The sequence below is a fragment of the Sinohyriopsis cumingii genome, chromosome 18 (assembly GCF_028554795.1).
Source record: "Sinohyriopsis cumingii isolate HCF-2022 chromosome 18, ASM2855479v2, whole genome shotgun sequence".
In the NCBI taxonomy this organism is placed as follows: domain Eukaryota; kingdom Metazoa; phylum Mollusca; class Bivalvia; order Unionida; family Unionidae; genus Sinohyriopsis; species Sinohyriopsis cumingii.
Genome location: NC_142978.1, coordinates 65675874 through 65703275, shown reverse-complemented (window position 1 = coordinate 65703275; position 27402 = coordinate 65675874). Strand labels below are relative to the sequence as shown.

The 27402-nt window shown below is 34.4% G+C and overlaps 1 protein-coding gene across 5 annotated transcripts in view; it reads left to right on the top strand.

The window, feature by feature from the left end:
• LOC149776818 (uncharacterized) overlaps window positions 1-27402 on the top strand; it is a 67632-nt gene extending 40230 nt beyond the window's left edge. For all 5 annotated transcript variants that reach the window (XM_089941532.1, XM_089941528.1, XM_089941531.1 and 2 more), the window contains exon 3: window positions 22569-27402. In XM_089941532.1, coding sequence (XP_089797658.1) covers window positions 22569-23728 — 1160 coding nt within the window. In that variant the 3' untranslated portion in view covers window positions 23729-27402. The remainder of the gene's footprint in view (window positions 1-22568) is intronic.

Below are 27402 nucleotides of genomic sequence, written 5' to 3'. Positions count from 1 at the left end.
GAGTACTCCGTAGTAAATTTCTGACAAAGGGGCCAGAGTACTCAGTAGTAAGTTAATGACACAGGGACGGGACCAGAGTACTCAGTAGTAAATTACTGAGACAGGGACCAGAGTATTCTCTCATGCAACGGGAAGAAATCTGAACTCGTGTCGGCTTGAAAATTTATTTCACTCAGCCCATGAAAAGTTGCGTATCACCAACAATTTCAACTCACGTACTGTGCTTATGTTATTTGTCATTGCCTCTTTTCTAATTATGAACAAAAATCAATACATAAATAAAAGTTAAAGATCTTGAAGAGCTTTCGAGAGAACTGGACCAGTTACTATTTGACATTCTTTTCTTTCCACCCTCAAGTAATTATTTAGGTCTGACATTTTCTAAAATGCACACACATGCACACGTACACGGACACGCACACACACACACACACACACACACACACACACACATATCGTATATTATTCCATGTATTAAAATAGATTTGTAAAATAATGGTGATCCCTTACACCCTTAGTATTTCATTTTCTGCGGTGCTTTATAGGAACATCCTGTATATGAACGACCTCCAATGTCGAGGCGAAATTTTAGCTAAATGCGATGTAATATTACACAGTTAGAATGTACATATGAGATTCAGTTACAAACCAATGGCAACAAAATAAGAATATAAAAGGATTATACTGCCTTAATGTCTGTCTTACATCGTAAGTCGTTATATTATTGGTATATCATATTTATACGCGAAGAAAGACTGGACTGTAGACCAAGCACGCAATGTGACATAGACAGAGTATGTGAGACCAAGTAGGAAATGTGAAATAGGCACAGTATGTGAGACTAAGAACAAACTGTGGCATAAACATAGCACGTAAAACCAAGTACAAGCTGTAATATAGACATAATATGTGAGACCAAGGCCACACTGTGATAGACACAGTATGTGAGACCAAGTACGAACTGAGATATAGACACAGAATGCGAGAACCGACAAATCTTTCTTGAACTTTTTTCGATTCTGCACACTGCAAGAAAACTGTTCATATAAGTAATTTTTTCGTCTAACGTTTTGACAGTTTGACCAGAAAATCTTGAGAGCTTTGGCCGAATTTGACCGAATTCGTTTCTGAATTTCAGAAAAAATGTATGCGTTAATATGCGACAATGGACTCAAATTAGAGAACCATTCTGCAACAATATAGTAATATTCAAATTATTTCCCAAAGGACAATATTTAACAGAGTTTACAAACAAATGACCCAATAGTTAGGACAGGACATTGTGACCGAGTAAACTCTATAATCCGAGGATTTTTTTTTTTGGAATTTAAATTAAAGAGATTAGTAAGCAATGCATTATCTTTGAGAAAAATGATAATCTAAACAAAAGGTGAAAAAGAGGATAGAAAAACTTTGTAAAGACTATGTAGAGTTTATGTAACACGCTATACGGTGGAATTAGCTTTTTGATTTAATGACAAGGTTATCAATGATTTTAATAGAGCTGAACTAGGAAACGATATCCCTCCTAGACATCAATTTTACCCATGACGTGGCTGGAATATTTAAATTAGCGAGAAGTGGAGAATTATGTAATACCAACAAAACATTTTGAAAGAGACTATTACGTTAGTTAAATTCCGATAATACGATAGTACAGTGTGGATAAACTGTCTACCCTGGTGGACATCAAAGTAATATATATAAGAAATATAACAAGATTATCTGCCAATTAACATAACCAGATATTAATACTCAGTGGTGTATTGTATTTTAAACTTAACACACTGTCCAGATAAAAGACGTGCAGGAATAATCGTGAAACCTAACTCTTGAGAATACGTCATTTCGTGATTGGAGAGAAATTGAACAAATTATAATTTAGCATTACTGATTTAAATCTCCATAGGTAAACTTTAAATGAGATATTCTGTAAGACATCTTTCAAAGACAATGAATAAGATTTACAACAATAAAAACAACTCATATTTAACCTACATTTTTGGCTACTGGGCTAATCTTCAAAAATCTAAAATTAGAGGACTGGAGTATAGACCTCCAAAAGAGTGTAAGATAAAAGGATAGAAAAATATTACTTATCTGCAATCTGTTTCTATGCACTGCTGACAAACTATACAGAGTTTACAGAAGAGAAAAAAGGTAACGAATTAAGTTACGTAAAATGACATTTAGATAGATTGACAATTTGTACATTGCAAGAAAATCATATCAGCATTCTTTATGTACAAAACGTTCAGAAGAATGGGGTTTAATAAACAATCCATTCTTAACTCTGGCGACATTTACTGAAGAAGGGAATAAACAAAGTATGCTAGCATGCAAACCGGATGCCGCCATAACAAAACATATTCGAATTAGAACAGAGCCTTAGATACTAAAAACAGAGAGTCTAAAGAGATAATGTACAGAAAAACATACTAACTTTAAACAAAAATGCCACAAAAATAATAAACTATTGATCCGGAAGACTATCGCATACAGCATAATAATTAATATATTTAGAAATATGGAATAAGCTGGTGGACAATGTAGAATATGCAATGTTAGCCTTTCACTTAGGTAAAACAAATAAAAGGAGAGTATATTTTTGCCAGCTGTGAACTAAAAGCGTACTATAACATATCAGAAGAAATACTAGTCTCAAATCCGTTGCAAATGCCCAAAAAACTACCAAAAACACGGTCTAGTATATACAAAGGGGGCACATAGAAGCAGATTTAGCAGCAATTAAATCTGGACAACAGTAATGGAATATATACTGTTTCACAAGACACTGCTGTTTTAGTCTGGAACAATTAAATATACATCAAGATAGAGGTACAGTAGATGATCCACAAATAGAGAAAAACCACCAGATAATAGGAACGAATATGTCGTTTTGCGAAAAAATATTCTATATAAATGAAACAACATATTGCAGAATCTGGCAGGAATTAAAGGAAGTAGACGAAGACATTGTGCAAGGGCTTAAAGAAATAAACTATCGTTGTAAAACTAGATCTATTCTCGAACTAAAGAATTTACCGGGGTATTACATATCCAGTTATTTTTGGAACTGGAGACGGATTTAACAAAAGCAAATATAAAAATGCAATATGCTATAAAATTAGATAGGGAAAAGACAAAACCTGTATTGTAGCATTTTGCTGTTGGCAGATAAATAGTTTAATCTGTATAACTAATGCTAACGTTTATATGGTATTCGTTGAATTTGTCTGTTGTAATGAAAGTAGCAATGTTTAAATATGGTGTGCTAACGATTATCTATTCATTGTACATTTATTTACCACATAACGTTTCAAATCGTTGGACTGATCTCTTAGCTGCCTTTAAATCTATGCCAAGGAAGAAGAGAAAAACACAATCCCACAAATAAATTACAATAGGACATGTATACTTTTCCCCAAGATCAGTTCTTGAAGGAATCTTTTTCTTTTTCCTTTCCATTTTTAGAAACAATTACCTAAATCGTCCTCTGTAATTTTATTTCTGTCCAATATTTAGTCCGGACTATTTATCACAGAATCTAGACTGTTTATACGTGTATCCAAACTATCGCTGCAATACCTTGCAACTAACATTAAACTGATGCCGAAACAAATTTACAAACATGTTTTAGATTTAATTGTGATTTCTTATCTTGAAAATTTAAATTTAAATTAATGTAAAAGAAAATATTTTAAGTAATTGTTATAACGCCTTGGTAGCACCGTGTTTATGTTGTATATCTTTTATTTTATAATTTTGAAGTCAGGTTGCAAGAAAACAAAGACAAGTAAAGCACTCGTGTTTCTAGTTTTGGGTTGGTGCTACTTCTACTTTGATTGTTACTGTTGTTAACCCATATATTTTGATTGCTTCTGTTGTTAATCCTTTTATTTTGATTGCTTCTGTTGTTAATCCTTTTATTTTGATTGCTTCTGTTGTTAACGCGTTTACATTTATTGATATTGTTGTTAACGCGTTACATTTACTGTTACGATTGTTAACGCGTTTATTTGTTTTGCTACTGTTGTTAACGCGTTTACTTTGATTGATACTGTTGTTAACGAGTTACATTTATTGATATTGTTGTTAACGCGTTACATTTATTGTTGCTATTGTTAACGCGTTTATTTGTTTTGCTACTGTTGTTAACGCGTTTACTTTGATTGATACTGTTGTTAACGAGTTACATTTATTGATACTATTGTTAACGCGTTTATTTTGATTCTTAATGTGTTTATTTTGATTGCTAATGTTGTTAACGCTTTTGCTTTGGTACCTACTGTTGTTAACGCCTTTTACATTTATTGCTACTGTTGTCAACGTGTTTGCATTATTTACTTATTTCACTGTTGGCCTTCAGTCACCCCCCCCCCCATGCTAATTTGCACAGGAAAATTACAAAATTTACAGACTTTCTCCTCTCTCTCTCTCTCTCATATATATATATATATATATATATATATATATATATATATATATATATATATATATATATATATATATATATATATATATTACTAATGTCATAACTTATGAAAAATTAAATCAGATCCATTCGGACTTATTAAAGTTCTTATATACTCTGTTTCATTAGGTCTAGTCGTAAGACTTTGCCTTTTTTAGCCCGAATCGTAAACCAGAACCTTAGGTGATATTCATTACGATGATGTCAGCGATATTTGAATAGTAATTTGTTAAACCAAGCAGATGAGTCGACAGAATTAATCTATCTGGTCTCCGGTATTCAATGTCAGCAGCATGAAACTTTAATTCGAAAATACCCGGATAAAATAGCAAGTGAAAAGTACATATTCTCACGCAAAAGTCATATTATGTTACTATGTCAGGGTCCAACAATGTGATCTACGCAATGTACCTGATCGGTATGTCTTCAATTTTTCATTTGCGGTAAATAGTTTAATCTTTGTGTCTCAGGGTTCAAGAATGTGATCGTCGGAATGTTCACTTGTATATAGTCAGCTTTCCCTTTTGTGATACAAATCCCAAATGTTTCTGTGTGTAAAGCTTTTTGTCAGTTGGCAACTAATACATTTTCAGTTGAATCAGCATTATTTTAAAATATAAAAATTATTTTAATCGTGGATTTTAAAACTAGACTTTATTGAGGATTTGGAGACCAGTATGATCGGTAGTAATACGTAAGATTTTGATCAAACTATACAAAGATTTATCAAAAGCTGAATAATGGAACAATACTTTTTGAACATATCAATTCAAGTACATACTTCATTATCATTAACATTTACATGCTTATAGAATAAATATTACAAATATTACAATTACTGCGTGGTTATCAAATTGTCTATAATACATATTACAAATTTATAACTACTGCGTGGCTATCAAATGGTCTGTAATACATATTACAAATATTACAATTACTGCGTGGTTATCAAATGGTCTGTAATACATATTACAAATATTACAATTACTGCGTGGTTATCACATGGTCTATAATACATATTACAAATATTACAATTACTGCGTGGTTATCAAATGGTCTAAGTGGAGCCTTAAACATAAACTAAAAGCGGTAATTGTCAAAAACTGAAAAGGAGAGGCTGGAGAAATATACATAATTTACTCTAGCGATAATAATTTATCTCATATTATAAACACTTCGTAATTAAATTTCGTAAGTGAACATATTATTTTTTTATTTCTAGAAGTTAACAATTCAATGTACTTGTGCATGGATGGTTTATTCCAGATGTACTTTCGAATTAGGTTGGTACGCAAGCTAGAATACACGGGCATACTAAAATAAAATGGTATTCATCTTCAATATCGTGGTTGGCACAGAGCATGCAATATTTTCCACTTCTATCAGATCTATTGCTTCCATATATCTTAGTTTAAATTCTCAGATTATGGGAAGACACCGGGAATTTTTTCAAAGGTGATCGATGTTTATGGCTACGCATGTATTTGAAATAATCCTTGAATCCGAAATAAATTTTTAAGTGTTTATAAGTGGGCAGTTTGTTAGAATTTTATAATTTATTATTCCAGTGTGATCGAACAGAATATTTAACTAGTTGTTTAAAAGCTGGATTAAATTTACAGAATCAGGAAACATCCACACTTCATCAAAACAAAATCTGTTTACATTGCCTTTGAAGAGTGTAACCCAGTTGATACTGTAATTTGATTCACTTTCAACATATGACTTTCTATATGCAGCGCTCAGTACAATATTTGCAGCATTTTTAATTCCGAACCAATATTAACCTGAGTTAACCAGTCATAAATATTTGCGTGGGATTATTCCAAGTTCACCGTGTACACGGACGTCAGACGTAGATATTTTTACATTTAGCAAATGTTGTATCCACGTTGAATCTTGGTGGTACACGTTCAATGGCGTCAGCTTGCTGAAAACCTCATATCTTTGATAAGTAATTCAGCGCCGGAACAGAATAAATATCAAAATGTTAAAATAATGCATTATAAATTAAAGCCCCAATACCGCCTTTTATAAACAATTTCACCATTCTTCCAATCTAACTAAAGTTTGGAATGCAGGAAATGATTTGTTAAAAAAGCTGTCTGGCCTAAACTGTTCTTTGAAATAATCAAGATGTTAAGTATGACGAAGCTCAAATAATCAGTTTAGAATTAGGAGGTGCTATCCCTTAATACAGTGAACGAAGTCACTCGTAATTCTTGCTCCAAAAGTAATAATGCCATACATTCGACAAAGTCCGTTAATAACTAGTCTAATAACAATATTCGCACGTGGCGCACAAAGTGATTCGAGAGGGAATGAAGCGAGACAGACAGCTGTTTTAAGCGGATCTGAAAAGAAAAAGCGTGTATTAGATAAAAATTAAGACTCGGTTGAATACTTGTGATCAACAGGACCGCCAGAATACTTTGAAGGGGGAACTGGGGCTGAAGACAGTCCAATATAGTGTTAGCTTTGTATGTTTACAACGGTGACGTCATCAAATTTTAGTGTTCAAGCTTTCGACTAAAATCGGTTAACCCACGGAAGTCTTCGATCAACATCTGATTAATTCGTACACATGTGAAGAAAAAAAATGGCTGAGTTTCTCAATTAGAGTGAGAAATTACATGGCTCATAATGTGATGAAACGTCAGTATTATCTGGTTTTGATCGAACCGAACGATATTTAGGACCAGTATCTTTCAAGACTCAGTATTATTCAGATGATTTGGCATATACGACGTTTTGCACGTAACGGTGGCATTGGGGCATTAAGTAACATTTTATTTTCAAATTACAAATAAACATATTAATTGTCTCAGTGTTTTATCAGCCAATACATGTTGAGCTTTAGAGATGCTTCCATTGCTCGAGAAAACAAAACCAAGATGATCACAGTTTTCCACTACTTCATCTTTTATCCCGGCTATATTCCATGCTTCGTTTTGCCTTAATGCACCACCTTTCTAAAGACCGTAACTTTAGTTTTCTCATGATTAATATTTAGATTTCATTTATTACAGTAGTCGTGTAAATTGTCCATGAGTTTTTGTAAATGTTTCCTGAAAATAAGAATGCATCCTCAGCAAACAATGTTAAAAATAAAGAAAAATCGTCTAACTCAATACACATATATTCCGATGATTGTAATGATATTTCCAGATCTCCAATCGATAAAAAATAGTATAGGTGATAACACATCACCTTGTATCAAACCTACTCCGTACTCAAAAAAGGCCCCAAGAATACTCCAATGTGAAACACGAGACTTATCTACCATGTACATAGAACGAAGAAAATTTAACATTTTACCACTTGCACCTTGTCTACAAACCTTCATGGATCTAATGTTCGCGGAAAATATTTGGCGGAAAAGGCATTAGGAGTTGTTCATATATTTAAATGTTCGGCATTGCAACTTCATTAGTTCATTCATTTCGTGTGTGTGTGTGTGTGTGTGTGTGTGTGTGTGTGTGTGTGTGTGTTTAAATGTTTGTAGTATTGTGGTAGGTATCCTATTTGTAAAGAAAAAAAAAACAACAAACTATAAACGCGTCCATATGACGCAAATACTTCACGACAATCTGAAACTTACTTGAGTACATATTTGTTAGCAAAGAGGTGCAATAATTACGTGACACTTTGCGGGAAAATTGTAAAATTAAATTTAAAGAAGGTCTTCCTAATATAAGCCTCAAACCAAATATTGTTAAATTCTCCAAATCCTTCAAATGCTAAAGAGTTAAAATTGAAAGGCAAAGTGCTAAGTCAAATAGGGGCATTAACTCCGAAATATTTCGCGTCAATACGGTATAACATTGAAGCTGACCAACGTCTTCTAAATGTGAAGAATGCTACCAAATTTGGTTTAAATTTATGGATTGCTGTAAAAATTTCATCTACAGGAATGTGAACGGCAATGTGTCAAAAAAGGGGCTATAACTCCCTAAACTTCTGCTGGAAAATGATAAAAGCTAAATTGTTTTAGATTATCTTAATTTAAATCTTGATACAAAGTTTTGCTTTAAATCTTTGAAGTTCTTCAAAAGCTATTGCGCGGAAATTGAAGACAAAATATATAGGGTCAAACAAGGTGATACATGTAAAAAGCCACTTCAAATATGGATTTATTCCTTCAAACGTTATTGAGATCATGTGACTTTTCGTAACGGGCCGGACGGACAAAAGTAACACAATGTATTACATTCAAAGAAAATACATGCCCGAGAAAACAATCATACTCTTTCAATATCTCACCGCGTTATCATATGCTCTGTCACTCCAAGTATACTTGAATGATCAGTTGACGTTTTCTCAATAACAGCCAATACTGAGCTTGGTAGGAATGTTTCTTAGGGCTGTACTAACAAACTTGTTTCTGGGGTGGATCCGTTAGCAACAGTCTAGCTTCCTTAGCAACCATACAGATAACCTTTACAACATCTTCTCGGAAAGACTCTGCTAATATTATGATCAAGCTTGGTAGGAATGTGTTGTAGGACATGTTTTATTATAACTGTATGCATGGTGACTCCCTTGCAACAGAGTGGCTTTAGTAGCAATTATATTGAAAACCGATTTTGCAAATACTTTTCCAGAACGGTTGAGACAATTTCTTTTATATATCAAACTTGCTAAGAATGTTTCGTGTGATATGCTCTATTAGATTTAGTTTTTGGATGGCCAATGATGTCTTCCATAACAACCATATGGAAGAACTAATTTTAACTTTTGATCAAAACGACTGAGCCAGTTATGATCTAACATGGTGGAAATATTTGCTAGCTTATGCTTTTGTGGATTATGTGCGGTACCGTTCGCGTATTAACAGTGTGACTTCTATAGCAGTCATGTGGAAATATATTGCCAACCTCTTTTCTATAACGTGTAGGCCACATTTTATTCAGCTTGGCAGGAACAATTTGGATGACATTTCCTAGCACATTTTTTTCATGACTGGTTCCTTAGCAACTATGTGGTTTTCATAGCAACCTATGTAGGAAACCTATTCAACTTCTTCTCCAGCTGACCTGAACTATTTTTGATCCAACATAGTGTGAATTTGTCCGGGACAGGATTTATCAGAAGTATATTAGAAATTGCTCTCCAAGAAACAATAGTTTCTACAACAACCAGATGAAATGACAGTTTTTACAGAAGGGCTGTGCAGATTTTGATCAAGCTTGGCAGAAACTATTCCCAGATCATTCTGTACAAGAATTTGTTTCGATGGAACCACTAGCAATGGAGAGAATTCTATAGCAATCACGGTGAAACACTTCCATTAAGTTTTTGTTTAAAAAAAATGGCACATTCATATTAAATCTGGTAGCACTGATCCATACGATATGTTGTGGCAGAACTTTATTCAGGATGGTTCCACTAACAATGGCGTCACTACCATTCCAAATAGGTGGAGGAAACTACAACTGATTCTCATTTTGCATCAATTACGGCTATTCTTTTTCATTGTTGAACAACTTTATTTCGAAGACTGTTGGACCGTATCAGACCAAATGTTATTGGTTGAATCCTTGCATGAACACATTGAACATTCATACTGTATTAAAGATGCCAGTGCATCTTCTCGTTCGGATGAAGTTCCTCAAAGTATAAGCGTAGGTAAACTACTTGTAAAATACCACCACTTTCAAAATAGCAATATCACTAGTTTCTGCCGGAGGAGTTTTTGGAGAGGGCAATTTTCCACGGGCACCAGGCGGAGAGGGCGCAGTTGGAAACTTCTTTCTTCTTCAGCTGATATTTTATTGTTCTTCCCAAAAGTGTGTGTGTGTGGGGGAGGGGGTTGGCAACTGACTTAAAAACTGTTTCATTTTGCAAAGTAGAGGCGCCAATAAAGAACATTGTCGTCAAACAACTGCGCCACCAGTAATTATAACTGTCGCCATAAATGGGGATGTTAGTGGGTGGTGAGAGGGAGGAGGTAAAGTGTGTTTATTTTGCTATGCTGGGTGGAATGTTTTGCACTTATCAATGGAACCAAACATTTAACGTTTAGACACTTTATCATTTATCGTAATTGTGGGTACCAATTTGATATTTTCACTTTGGTCTCATCCACCATGTGTGATGCCGACGAGTTCTCATGAGTTTGTGTTCCACCAATTTCATCCATTGAATGGTTTTGATCATCATACTTACGTTGGCTTATACCTAATATAATTTAGGTTTTAATGATATGTACTCAGGTTGAATTTTAAGTATTTTTCAAATTTGAAATTTTAATTTTTGAAATAATTCATTCATATATAGATGGTCACATTGACTTTGTATTCGTTTATTACATAATATGACAAGGCTTGTACAATATTTTAATCTTAAATTGAACAGATATAAATCGTGAATGCAATCAAAGTAATTCTTGTTTAGCCAGATTTATGTTTTTATATTTTTCTGGTTTTCTGAAATGATGCTCAACTACTTCAATATTACACGAAACACACCATTGCTGACGATGATTTACATGAGCTGTCGATGCGCTTTAACGTTCACTTGTGTAATCCTTTACAAGAGGACTATGTGGATTGTTTACTTACGCACTCTTCCACTTTATAAAGTATGTCATACATAGTATATAAAGTAAATCAAGGGTATATTTAGAACTAATTACAAGGAATAATGGGAACCAGTTGAGAAATGAGTGATATAAATGGACTATAAACAAGTCTGGAGGGTCATCGTTAGTTAATAAAAAAAGGAAAATTTAGTAAAAACAATCTTTTGAGAGCTTATCCTATTTGTAAGTGGAAAGAAAGAGACAATGCTTTATTGAAGCAAGTTCAGTACTTTTAGAGATTTGACTTTTGGAACAGTCAAATTTGAAATTAGCATCAGATTTTTTTAGACTTGGAATAGAAAACACGTTTCAAACACGTTTATAAAACTAAAAATGCTTCGGTTTATACGTTTTCACCCATGCAATAGTCTAAAACTTTGATCAGGATTATTTAGGTATTTAAAAACAAAATTAAATTACTGTGCATGTACAATAAATTTGAGTTTGGGATGGTGCCTCCCAATATATATATATATATATATATATATATATATATATATATATATATATATATATATATATATATATATATATAACACAAGACAATTATTTAATTCATGGACGGGGAATGCTCAGTCTTAGAGGTGATTAGGTGTGTTCAGGTCAGGATATTCAAACAGTCGGGACTAGGGTCACAGGGGTTATTAGAAGCGAGGTTGTATTTTCCTTTGTCAAACTACGGGTAGGGGTAACATTTACTGTGTCCACAATGGTACGGTGCAGAAATAACCTGGTTGACATTGGAATTTCTTACTATGTAAACTGAGGTGAGACAGCTTATCTAGGGAATAAATTAGATAAGTGACATGTTAATACCCCTTATTACCCTTCATTAACATTCCCCTAGCAGATAAGAGACAACCAATTTCAAATAATCCGTCCAAAATGGCATCTTGAAACCTGTCTGAAGCTAGATAGGAGTCCAAAACCTCCAGCTGACCGTACACCACTATTTTTCAACATGAGAGCTGCCTCTCCCTACTTCTGCCCCAACACACACTCGAAAATACCTGACATTTTCAGACACCACGTTAATGTCCTGAAAGCATAGATTGGTATCATTATGTGATACTCAGACATGTATGAGACATTTGCTCCAAGAACAGTGGTACAATTTTAGGTTCAAAGGATATTGCTTCTGCTTCATTTCTTTATGGACATTTTCGAAATTGTTTACAATCCTATCTTAATGTTCATCGGTCACATTTTGTAGGGAGGTGTTGAAAAATAAGGATCATATTATTTACGTGTAATGGGTAATTGACGAGGAAGTAGGACATACCAGAATATCCCAGACATCTATAGATATTGCTGAGCAAAAAGAATTAAAAGAAATATGCCACATTTAGTCCTTGGTACATAAGAAGAGAAACTAAATGTAACATTACCACATGATCTTGACAATAAATCTGCGCGAGCTTCCCTTTTATTTTTCAATCCCGTGGCCTTTTTCCGTCAACTGTTTCGCTGCTTGAAACACTCACACACGCACGCACACGCACGTACGCACACACACACACACACACACACACACACACACACACACACAGAGAGGCCAAGTTGTGAAATCAAGTTTCATATACAGACCATCTAAAACATAATATTCATTATAATATACAATATAAAAATACCTTATCCAATTGTTATTTTGGATGCCATTTTCTTCTAATTTCTTTTTTGCGTATTTTGTTTGCCCAAAGCCTTTAACTGTGATAAAAAAAAAGGTCATGCCTGACGTTATTATTAGGACTTTCATGTGACAGTCTTTAAAAGACCTGTATCCCTGTGACTGCTCTTGTTTCTTGTTATTTTCATGGACGATAGAATCAGTAATTAAAAACTGAATACTCGTTGTCTAAATAACTGGGCCATACACATGACTATAAAACTACCCAGGTTAACATTACGGCAATTATATAAGGCAATACTTTCTTTTATTAGTGTCTATATTGTGACTTGAATCATTTCTTTACGTAAAATGTATATACTATATTATTATTATTATAAATAACGGATTTTTATTTTATTTAGAATATTTAATTGAGAATCATTCTGAGATGACAAAAATGAAGCATCTTTAAATATCACGAATGAACGTCTTTCTTCTCATTCAAATATATACTCCCTATAGTATCAAGTGTAAATGTATATTTGTAATGCCTATTGAAAAATACATAATGAGAATAATTTGTTTCTTTAAAGACCGAAAATAGTTATTTATTTTAAAATATAGATTTGAATCAGTTAATAATAATTTTTTTGTCTTATAAACAAATGTTTCAATGTAATATTAAAGGACACTTGATTCACGTGACCACTGTTGGACAAGCTGAACTATCGTATTTGCGAAAATCAGGCGCCATTTAATAAATGTAATGTTCAAGAATATTTCCGAAAAATGAAAATATTTATTTAAACAGGCAAATTAACCGTTTCTTGGTCAAATGGTAATCCTGTTTAGAGTCATTCTCAACGAGAAACATTATTACAGTCTGACTCAACGAAAATCATTATTTCAGCTAGACTCAACGAAAGTAATTATTACAATCAGACTCAACGAAAGTAATTATTACAATCAGACTCAACGAAAGTAATTATTACAATCAGACTCAACGAAAGTAATTATTACAATCAGACTCAACGAAAGTAATTATTACAATCAGACTCAACGAAAGTAATTATTACAATCAGACTCAACGAAAGTAATTATTACAATCAGACTCAACGAAAGTAATTATTACAATCAGACTCAACGAAAGTAATTATTACAGTCAGACTCAACGAAAGTAATTATTACAGTCAGACTCAACGAAAATCATTATTTCAGCTAGACTCAACGAAAGTAATTATTACAATCAGACTCAACGAAAGTAATTATTACAATCAGACTCAACGAAAGTAATTATTACAATCAGACTCAACGAAAGTAATTATTACAGTCAGACTCAACGAAAGTAATTATTACAGTCAGACTCAACGAAAATCATTATTTCAGCTAGACTCAACGAAAGTAATTATTACAATCAGACTCAACGAAAGTAATTATTACAATCAGACTCAACGAAAGTAATTATTACAATCAGACTCAACGAAAGTAATTATTACAATCAGACTCAACGAAAGTAATTATTACAATCAGACTCAACGAAAGTAATTATTACAATCAGACTCAACGAAAGTAATTATTACAGTCAGACTCAACGAAAGTAATTATTACAATCAGACTCAACGAAAGTAATTATTACAATCAGACTCAACGAAAGTAATTATTACAGTCAGACTCAACGAAAGTAATTATTACAATCAGACTCAACGAAAGTAATTATTACAGTCAGACTCAACGAAAGTAATTATTACAGTCAGACTCAACGAAAGTAATTATTACAGTCAGACTCAACGAAAATCATTATTACAGTCAGACTCAACGAAAACCATTATTACATAAAGATGAGACAAAATATTGATCTTTTAGACAACGCCTGCGACTCTCACCAGCAGCAGCATCATTATGTTTATTTAAGTAAAACAGAGAGACGAAACACGAACCGTTTTCGGAGGTTCAGGAATTTGCCATGTTTTAGTTCCCGGTGCATAGAAAATACCGATGCCGGTGCGCTGACATAGTACGGCAGGTGGCAGGTACGTTACGACTGAATGATGTTGGTAATGAAACGTGTGCATTAAACTTGCTGCATGCACACAAGGGACCGTGCAAGCGAGGTCCATCTGCAACAATGTTGGGAGTGGACTAGACCCTTATTCCACACAAATGCCAAATGAGCCATGTTTTGCTTTGATCTTGCAAGGTTCATTATGTTAAAAGATTTAGAGAGACAAAAATATATTCTGTCTTTTAAAATCAGATTTCCCCTGTCCTACGTAAGTTTGTATAGTTCTGTTTTAATGAGGTTGCATAGTTGACTACAATGACATAACCGTCAATCATTTTTAATTTTAACATAAGTATCCTTTATTCAGCCTTCATTTGATTCTGGTTTTTTATTGAATTTTTTTTTTTAAAATCTGGGTTTTGCATTCCTCGTTAAGACACATAACACACAACAGTCAAATTGGTTCTCTTGCACCCAACACATCATCAACAAAGAGGCCACAATTTGCAGAGCAACTTACATCAATGTGTTGTATTCATTAAAAAATAAAACATTATTGGAATATTATATGACGTAATAATAATAAACCCTATTCTACGTAGCCTTGATTTTGTGTGAAACTTGTCTTACAACCATGCCAATGCTTTGTAGATTATTATACTTACACTTGAAATCTGGCAGGTATTTATGCAGTCATAATTGCTAATATAAGTTTTTTCTGATAAATATTACGAAAATTTAATGCTTATAAAGTGATATGCACGTGTGGACATGGGTGCTTGTTTTCAAAACAAATTATATCGGTAATTTTTATGTCAGACGCTGAAATATAAAATTAGCTGACACAGCAAAATGAGCGTGCCTCTAACTAGGTTCAGTTTAAGGTAACGTACATGTATCAGATGTAAACATACACAGTAGAAATAATGTATGTAGCAATTATTATGAAGCGCCAGGACCTTCATTATGATAAAGAAACTGCAATTACCAGCTGAATTAGTGGAAATTCATAAATGACAATTAGCGTAATCTCCGGGCAGAGCATAAGGAAAGATATATAGCTGAACTAATTGACCTAGATGAAAATGGCGTGCGCACCAACATTTAAACTATTATATGTATTCAGGGGTACCTCCACTGCTCGCCTACACCAAAAACCGTTTAAGATAAGCTTTTTTAAAAAGAGATAATTGGACAAATAAATTTCACTGCTCTAAATAATGTTAATACGATACACTGCTGTGTTACGCACTTTAATTTATAACTACATCTATTTGCCATGTCACGTTTCTACTCCCAACAGGGCATGACGCCATACAAATTTCTTTGAAAGCATTAGTACATGGTCTATTGAAAGCATTAGTCCATGGTCTATTGAAAGCATTAGTCCATAGTCTATTGAAAGCATTAGTCCATGGTCTACTGTTATATTCTGCCACTCTGAAATTTTTTCTAAAATTAACAAAAATGACGCATTCAGCACTATGCTGTTGCCGCTAGTTCGTCTCTGCCGATTTTGCATTAAGTTTATAAGTGAAAATATTACAGAAACATCTTTTATTAATTGTATGGAACACACTCTGACAAAGAAATAAAAAGATATAACAAGTAAAATCAAGGTAAGGTGCTAGGATTATAAAGGAAATTGAAACTATACTAAGAAGGCAAATCGCCTTACACTTCGACCACTTTCACTTCTTTTGATAACGATTGATTGAATTTCATTAAAGGAACTGTCAGCAATCTCGCGTATGTATGTATGCATGCATGCATGCATATATGTATGTATGTATGTATGTATGTATGTATGTATGTATGTATGTATGTATGTATGTATGAGCATTTAACGGCACATCATTATAACAATGGTTATATGTGCCAAATGAAATCAAATTCATAAAAATGTATAGATGAAGGGTTCCACAAAAACGTTACCAGGTAAACTCGTCCAAATAAATTTAAACATGGAGTACAATAATATAATATATACGGAGAAAATGACAGTTTATCATATTCACCATCTTATAATTATTGTTGATATGGTAAACGATCAACGTGTTTTTAAATCGATACTATCACTTAACAAGCATTGTAAACGTGAAGTACAATAAGATAAATTATGCTAGGTAAAGATGTCGAAATTCTGTTAAAGGCATGCATGCTAACAAAAAACGGCAACATATGCAAATGCTTAATTCGTAAAGCAAAAGAGAATTAGCATAGAAACAATGAGACAGGAATATAGAAACAATGAGACAGGAATATAGAAACACTGAAACAGGAATATAGAAACAATGGGATAGGAATATAGAAACAATGGGACAGGAATATAGAAACAATGGGACAGGAATATAGAAACAATGAGACAGGAATATAGAAACAATGAAACAGGAATATAGAAATAATGAGACAGGAATATAGAAACAATGAAACAGGAATATAGAAACAATGGGACAGGAATATAGAAATACAGTCAAATATCTCATTCATCTTGCACGTTACTAAACATATTTCTTTTGCCGTTGAGATTTATGTGTAAATACAACACAGCCCGCAGTAATTATGACATTTATTTGCAATTTAAAATGCTGAACATAATAACACAAATGTTGATGTGGGAACATCTGGAACTCAAGACAAGGTGACGATTTATGATCGCAAATCTGGCGAAAACACTTTGATAAATAAAACGCTAAGAAGATAAATTTTCTCCTTTTATTCAAGTGTATCATATTCGGAAACATTCACATATTTTCCATATCAAAATTATTGTGAATTACATTTACATACGTTTACCAAGCTTTTGTTTCGTTTGTGCTATTATGAATATGCTATAGCACAGTGGGGGCCGTGAAAGCATGGCTCAACTCTCTAATATGTTATTTACCGTTTTGTTTCTTTGCTTTATGGCATCTTTTCGGAGTTATAAAACAAATCATCGTCGTTATCGCTTGCATAACCACCTTCATGACGAGTTTTCTTGTTAATGTGTGAACGAGTTTGCGATGTTATCAGTATGATCCAGTTATGGTACAGACCGCATTCTCAATGATTACATGACCCATTACAAATTAGGTTAGCGGAAAACTATCCCCTGGAACGCATTGTGAAGAGTATATTTGACACCCTCGTTTCACAAAAGTGATCTTCGGGCAGATTCGTGATTCTGGAGAATAACGTAGACCAGACAGACAGTTTATCGTATGAACTAGCGTATAATTGTTGCGTATATAGTTAAAGATCAATAGGTCTGTAACGTGATGATATCACTTAACAAGCGATATTTCACAGTTTCTGTTTTGTTTGCTAGTCATCTGCGCGTCGACGTGAGCTAATTATGACACGTAAAGTTGTCACAAATTATGTTTCAAGGAAAACATGATATCGGGTTTAACTGATGGCTCGTTCTGATTTCTAAATACGTATGTAAAATAGCGTAAAACAGCAAGCACTTTTGTTGGCCTTTATTCTTCTACTTTCTGTTATAATAACCCACCTTTTGCAAAAGCTGTCGCATCACTAACTACTTTTTGAACAGTTTGAAAAGGTAATTACCGCAGTTGTTAACTTGCAGACATAGATCGCGAAGTTGAAACGCAAAGACTCTAAATTACAACGATAAGGAGATCCGGAAAAAAAAATATATATATATATATATATATATATATATATATATATATATATATATATATATATATATATATATATGACTTAAAAAGACGATTACTGTGATAATTTTGATGATAAATTTAACACAAAAAAATTAAATTAATACAATTATGTTGATATAACTAGCACATGCATGTAGTTCGCTATTACTAGGTAGTAGAAGCTCGTGTTAATGATGAGATGGAGTGTTATAAATTTAGCTTATTCAAGGTCTCGTTTATTCGTGATCATGATCATGCTTTCCGTGGTACAATCATGCAGCGGAACATAAAAAGGACTATAACCATTCTAAATGATAATATGGAACGCCGGAAGGCAAACTTGTCCAATATTCCACCGGTTTTAAACTGCACGCCAAATTTGGTTGAAATCCAGCAATTCTTAGTAAAGATATGCGTCAGAAACCAAAGTCCAGAGGGTGAGCAATAAGGGACATGAACCCTGTAAATGATGTTATGAAATGCTGGACATCAGTCCTCCTCAAAGCCTCATCAAGATAAAGAAAAATATGAAATTTGGTTGAAAGGCAAGTAACTTAGTAAAAAATGATTGGAAACCAAACCCAGGGGAATAGGAATCAGGAAGCACAACTCTTGTAATAATTGTCGTGAAATACTGCGAATCAAGGTATCATCAACATAAAGCCCCTACACCCAATTTTGTCAATTGAGGCGTTATCAGTATAAAGACTCTTACCAAATTCCAGCAAGTTCCGTCACAGACTGCTTGCAGAAACATAGTTGATTACAGACGGTTAGACGGACAGACATTTGAATGGGCGGATAAGAGGTTTTGCAGACTGAGAGACTGATAGACGAAGTGATTCTATAGGGATCCGCGGACTTCGTCGTGAGGGACCTTAACTAAAATACCTAATTAATGGAATAATAAGCATGCGAAGGTGTGTGTGTGTGTGTGTGTGTGTGAGAGAGAGAGAGAGAGAGAGTTTTGTTATTTGTTACAACATCATGCTTCTCATAGAGTATTTGATTACTTATAAATTGTCACAAAGTTTTAAGTAAAGAATAAGGACTCCTTATTTGTATGTGTTATGAGAAGAAAAAAATCACTCAGTTGTTTGAATTATTACTTTCCGGTAATTATAATTACTTAATATTTTCAGTAGTACGGGTTTGAATCATGGATGAGTGAGACTTTTCAGCATTGTAGAGAAAATTATGCCTGCAGGCGATTACAGCAGATGGGTGTATCAAATGTTTTGATTTTTTTAAAAAATATTCGTGCTGGTTTCCATAACAATGTAGTAATAATATGACAAATATGAGCGATTTGAACAAAGCATGCCGCCTTTATAAGGTTTATTTTGCACATTAATATGAGATATAAGAGAGAAAGCTAGTAGGAGCTGTTAAATTACAGTATGGGGGCTTTTGTAAATGAGTTTTAAAACGCAGTATTAGTATATTTTACTTCTGTTAATGTCACTCTACTTAGAAGACTTACTTCAGAAGCGTGAAATAAGTGTACGTATTGTTAAACGACAATGCCTTTTCCAGTATAGATAAATACATGTGGACAGAAGGAAAATGTTTGGTAATAAAATTGTTGTCTCCTCTCTCAACTCTAAATGCTGAAAATGAACGATAACTGCGGATCAATATAAATGCCTTTGCCTGGCTGTTTCGGTTAAAATACGTAAATATGGTTATAAACAGTCGCGAAATCGCGTAGTGACTTAGTAGCTGATGACTCATTGACTTGGAATTGTTTTCAGAAGGAAATGCTGTTGTAAACAATAATGCATCTTATACTAGTATTTGGCTGACCTCTTTTACAACGCGGAGGTAGATGTTTGGTTTCAGATGTAATTAGGTTCTGATGGAGGAGTCGTCTTGATTTTTATTGTATCTGATCGGCGTGTGTTTACGCTACGTATGCTGCAAATTCATCTTTGTGGAAGACATAAGGGCAACCATCATCTGACTGCATGCACGAATAAAGGGTCAGCAACGGAACAAATGGTTGAATTTTTAAAAAAAAAACAGTTAACATTAATAGAAACATAAGCAAATAAAAAATTATAAAATGGTTTGGATTAGGCAGACGTCAAGACGTTAGGTTAGAATCCGTAATCTCCCCTCTCTCTACCTACCTGTCAATCCACCTCTCTCTCTCTATATATATATGTATATGTATCATGTGTGTGCATACTTACGAACAGACAGGAGAATAGTAAATGAGTAAATAGGTGTGTGTGTGTGTGTGTGTGTGTGTGTGTGTGTGTGTGTGTCAGAAAGTACGACAGCAATCTACGTAGTCACCAGATCAGTACCTACGTAAACGACAAAGTTTTGATACGTCAGGAAATGGTAGTTTGTTGAGGTTTTGAAGCTCCTATACAAACCTGTTAAAACAAAAAATCTTTACTGAGACTTAACCCGATGTAAAGACAACTATTTTGCAACATTTTACGTTGATAGGCATTTTTCAATGACACTGTCTACCTAGTCTTTACAATTATTTGAACGACGTATATAATTTGTTTTGGAAGTTTGATAAGCGATCGTACATTCTCTTTCTTTCAAGGACAATGCCTGTAACACTCTTCGGTCCCTTTCATTGCAGAACAAGCAGGAGTATTATGCATTTGTGCACGTAATGCCAGTGTTTTATTTATATAGATAGTCAAAATTCAATGAATATTAATGAATGGGAGAATTCATTATTGATTAATGTCCATTCCTTGTCAGTATCGTGTGTACTCGCGTATAATTCGAGTCCAACTGCAAATAATATAGCTCCCGATTAGCCGTCGCATAACGTAGTTTGTTGTAAAGATAAATAACAAACTGGCGGCGCATTATGCAGTTGTATTAGATAGTATATACGGTACCTTCTGTTTTCTATCTTGAGGATATGGTTCTAACATGAAGCCTACACTAGGTGGGCATCTTAAGTTTTATCGTTTGGTCTCGAAAATATATTAAGTCCCTACAGATGAAACGCAGATACACTGAATTCGATTTATTGATGAATGTTTAAATATTTGTCATTTAATATAGACTTAAATGGTATTATTCAGAGCCAGAAGTGACAAATAATTAGCCAAACACAACCGGTGGCCCAGTGGTCAGAGCGTCCGTCTCGGATGCAGAAGGTCGTGGGTTCGATCCCCGACCAAGTCATACCAAAGACTTGCAAAAATGGTACTAACAGCATCCTCGCTTGGAGCTCAGCATTAAGAGGATAGTGTTAGGACTGGTCGGCTTGGTGTCAGGATAATGTGACTGGGTGGGACATCACACTACATGTCTGCGACATGATGCCCCAGTGCTAGACATCACTATAAACTGCCACACTGCAGACTTCGTAGCGATATGAGTGAAAAATTGTTAAAGCTACGTTAAAAATCCAAATCACATACACACAATCCGGAAATTGGTTCAATTTCCAATTAACTGGTGTATCGATATTAATCAGCGATTGATTCATTCAGAGTTGGAAGTGACATATAACCAAACACAATCGGGGAATTGATTCAATTTTCAATTGACCGGTGTATCGAAATTAATCAGCGATTTAAGAATGTTTGAAAAACTCCACATAGTGTATCGGATGGGGGTGTCGATTTCAATGTCAAAATGATTAAACCACATCAGAGTTTCGCTTGTCCGTCTGGCAGAAGATGATATATTTTATGATGGAATTTTGGATAAATTCTACTCAGTGTTAACGATATTGTAACGTATTACATTGTATTTTTTAAATACAATACTGTAATTATAACGGAATGAATTATTTCCAACTTAATAACATATTCTTTCAACGATAAAAATTAAGTGTGTCATGTGCTTCTAGTTGAGCGGGTCGATGCCAGACTACTTCAGATTGTGATACAAGCATGAACGTGGCGGAAATATTATAAGCATACCATATTAAAAGAAAATTTCATTTGTTTCTAACATGGCTGCGATATTAAAGGAAAATGGCGGTAAAAGCTTGCTTTATTATGGAACCGGAGTATCTTATCACAGTTTCACATCTTTTATAATCTATTATAATCCAAAAGCGGAAGTTTTGTGCAAAGTCCGCTCAGAACAAAGTATGACAATATAGTTGATACACGTATTACCGGAAAGTATTTATAAATACTACCAATTTTCTAATTTTCTTCTCCTGATAGTGTCATAAAAATGCAGTGAATAAGGAAATGATTGATAGTACCATTAATTACAAATATTTTCTTTCTTTTTATAAAAAAACAAAACAGGTATGGCCGTTGACAAGCAAGAAGTCTACCAGTCGGATCCTTTCGATGACACGAGTTTTGAAGAAAAAGACGAGGAAGGGATAAACAAGAGGATCAGTTTCGGTACGATTCTTGGCGGCGGCTTCAAGAATGGTAGACGTGATAATTGGGAGGAGAGGGATCTAGTGGATGATAAAAAGGTTTCCCGAAACAAGAGGAGTCCCAGGACCTCCAACAACCCTTATTATCCCGGCGACTCGTATGACAGGAACTCAAGGCAGTGGGGCAGCGTTCTTGGAAGAGGTTTAAAAATGGGGAGACGGAGTTATGATGATGATGGTGATGACTTCGACGATTATATTGAGAAAAGGAGGTTGGGTCTTGTATTAGGCAATGGGTTGTTGGTGGGAAAGAGACCCGATACTCATCACGGACACCATCAAAACCATCATAAAACCAACACGGCACAGAGAGACGCATCATCATATCCAAACGCTCATACACGAACGTCGCCGAATCACACAGGCCGTCATGGATCCAGCAACCCCAATGTAGCACATAGTAACTCTAATAACCCAGCTTCGAGAAGCAATTCTAACTCTTACCCAGCTCAACGCAGTTCACCTAACAATATTCCCTCCAGAGCTACGTCATATAACTCCGGCTACGTTGCATCCCCTCAAAACCCTAACATCCCGGTACCTAACAACGGAATTAACAGTATCAATGGCCACAATACGGCACAACGTAATTCATACGACACAGCCCAGCGTAACCCGTACAATACACCTCAGCGTACTTCTTACAACATAGCCTCACGAAGCGTGTACAACTCACCTCCAAGTAATCCGCACAACTCGCCCCTGATCAATCCGTACAACGCACGACAGGGCAATCCTTACGATCCACAGCAGCGTACCTACCCATACAATGTATACGTTGATATGGATGATCTGTACGATTCCGATGAGTACGAAAGACGACGAGCGCAGCAAATGTTGAGTCAGGCACGCCGCAGTCAGCCCATCAGCAACAGCCAGCAACCCAACTATTTGCTACCTTACAAGACTTACCGTACCTACATCGACAGTTCAGGCGAGGTGGAAACGGACAGCGTGGAGGTGTATCCCAACCCGTACGCCTCCCAACCGATCAGCTACAACCAGCGGACTTACGGATAGACACTGTGGATCAAAGTAATATAATATGACCGCCATGTGAGTAAGTCGAGACTTTAAACGTGTAAATATATAAACAATGTTGCACAGATTCTGGAAGCAAAGAAGAGGTCGGAACTAAGATTATGGCCATTTGATCTGTACGCAGTTCCCTTTTTTACTTGTTTTTTCGCCATCCCATATGTTTCGGGTCTTTTCGAGCAAAGATGAAAGCGGAATGCTACCATCCCGATTATTTTGCCAAAGACTTCAATCACTTCTCACTATTGCAAACGTTTAGAAAAATTGTATTAAATACAGTTGAATCTTAATTACCTGAGTCTGAAAGATTAATTTATCAGTCCATTACAACATGAAATTTGTCTGCCTAATTATTGCACACAATGGCTACAGTTCTGAGTATAGAACGTTTTACAACAACTCCAATCATTTTAGTGTCTCACCCAGCGTTTAGAAAAGCCAGATTGTATCTTACTCGAAGTCACACACATGAATAGATATATGATAACAACTCCAATCATATACACACACATATATACATACATGTTTACAGAAAAATAACATTGCTGGAAAACAATTTGATGACCGGAATAGCTAGACAGTTAGTTAGACAAATTTGAGTTCCATGAATTATATGCCTGCAATAATGATGAGGCATGAAACGCTCAATTTAGGCTGTAATTTTGCAAGCGAAGAAAATGTGTGTCACAAAGACTTCATGACGCAATGAAGGTTATAACATTCTGAATCTGCTTCAAATTTTATACGTATGCAGCAGATTATACCGATACCATTGAGGATATCCAAACTGATATTTAACCGAATATACTGAGCCCATTGAGGATATCCAATATAGATACCGAGCAAAATATACCGATACTACTGAGGATATCCAAATAGATAGCGAGCAGAATATACCAATACCATTGACGAAATCCAACTATACCGATGAAGAAAATCACGTATCATAATCCATTACTTAGCGAGATATGTCTTGACATTTGAAGTGGCTTCTCGAACAGAGATGATATTGAAATTGATGAAAACATTTGCATACTCACTGGTTCTTATCATTAAGAGAAAAAATGATCAAAGCGTCAAAAAGACATGAAGTTTGGCTGCTGGATTCGATATAAATTATATGCAGCACCGGCAACTGGTTTCGATGTTCAATAACCTATTGTTCATGTAAAACAGCGAATCGGTCTCTGCAGTGTATGGAATTGCTTATTTAAATAAAAGTAGCAAAGATTTGTTTGTGGTTTTAGGAAGCCATTCTTCAGTAATAAGTACTTTATTTCAGGTTCTGAAAATCACATATTACTCTCAAAGAGACACTTTTTTTTTTGGAAATGTTCGCAAACAACATCCATTTCATTTTAGCGAAGTCTTAAAAGTCCCTTTGTGGCTTAAGGGCTTCTCTCTTATTGAAGTTGATTAAATTACCAGCAAGATCTTATTAACGAGGAAAGTGAAATTATTAATCATTACAAAGAAATTTGTGAAGACTTCTAAGACATGGGCATTCATTGTCTAAAAATGTTACAACCCACGCCAAATTGCGGAGGTGCAGATGGGTTGAATGCGGTATTCCATAACTCCCTTCGCAAGTACAATTTCCTTTTTGCTTACCAAGAGTACAAGATCAAATAATAATTCGGTTTTAATTAAATTAATGTTTTATTTTAATCGATTGGAGTCTAATTGGTTTGAGTCTTTTATTGAAATGTTTATTACATAAAACATGATTGTATACTTTAAAGTCTATGAAAAATTGCATCGTTTAAAGACTAGTCGCTGTAGCAGTTGCGTGTGTTTGAAATTTGCAAAAGTGCCGACTTACTCACATGTGTATCTTTTATTTAGACAATTAAGTGTTAGTGCAGGAACTTACTAATCCTTCTGAAAGGAATAGATTATGTTGGCTAACACTATCAGATAAGCGCATTGTATGTTAATTGCATTTAGTTATACTCTTAAAGATAATAATAAATACATACATATTGAAGTTTTCGAACCTTTAAAACCGATGTGCTGGATTTGAAACGAACTGTATTAGAGGAGCTACGTTCCACGTAAAATCGTACATGGGGTCAGGGCCGACAAGAGGGTGGGAGGAACCAGGGATCTATCCCCGGGACCCAGGGCCAGTAAGGGAGCCCGGGCCGAACAATACTTGTTAATTTAGAAAATATTTTTTTTGTTTGAACAAGAACTAAGAGAGGCCCAGGTGTTTCTTACCCCAGGGCCCGTGATCGCTCACTACGGCCCTGAATGGGGTACAAGAAAGCTACGGATTCTGATTCTGGAAAATTAACTATGTTATAATGATAAACCAACATGAATCACTTCTTATTTTTGGAAAATATAAATATTGTTTGCATTTCATTGTTTATTTTCTATAATTGCCTAAGAATGTTTTCCAAGTATATTCAACCGTCATAAAAATGTCGATGTGCTTGAAATTGATTGCGAATGTATATTGCCACTGAGGCGGGTATATTTTTAAAAAAGGAAGCATTACATTTTGATATAGAAAACTTACCATATAGAAAATCTTAGGACTCTTATATGACAAGCTTTTAGAGGTACCAACATCCATTACTTTAATTTAGAACAGCACTCCATGCGAACTCGAGATCTTGTCCATCACGTTTTTGAAAAATAAGAAATTGTATTTTATTACAATTATTTGATACGTATTAGTAAAGATAAATGTAATTCAGCTTTTGCTTTCGTTTCAATGTATTAGATTTTATTCGCTTAAAGTTTGATTTATGTAGTTAAATCGGCTTTCAGAGGTTTCGTGTATTCATTTTCTTTTACGTCAATATCATGTTCTGTGTTTTCAAATAATATAAATCAAACTGGGATCAAAATGAAAGGAATATCAGATTAAAACTATGCTGATGCACACGAAAGCATCACACAGGATGACTTCAAAGAAAGAGCAGCAGATTTATACTAGTATTGGCCAAATTCATTTCCCGGAGTTTATTTTGTAAATGATTATACAATGTACAAACATCTTTGTAGCTGAGTTAGTTTCGCTTATAGGGTCCTCTACTATTTTACTGGTGTGGGGTTTAAAATCTAAGTAGTCATTTTCAGCACTGCTGCCATATTCATGTGATCTGGGACTTCACCTTATCTTTATGGTGTTTGTACACCATTTTAACCAAATAAAACGTTCTTATGGAGTTAACAATCATTCGGTACTTACTTCGACGACTTCACGGTCATCAATGGTCAGAAACGTATCATTTTCAGGCGGTATTTGCAAAGAAGAAATTGTATAAGAAAATGAAAATGACGAAAAGAAATATGAAGTCCCCACCATCACTAAATATGGAAAGGGTTTTACAGGGATAAAATAACCTTGGTTATTTTAATATCCAGATGATAGCATTTTGTCGTTTAATGGTTGTAAACCTTATACAAAGTTGCAATACAATTTACAACAGCGGCTATTAAACCTTTCCTAATGTTGTACGTACTTTCCTATGTTTTCTTAAAGACTAAAAGTAGAAGAAAGAAAACAAAAAAACAATGAAAAAGTTATGTTTCATAATTACAGAGATTTTTTTGTGTGAATATTTTATTATATTGTACATCGATTATTTTAGTTATTTGTTTCATATAAAACGAAGCAGAAATAAAGCAGTGTTTCACAGGAA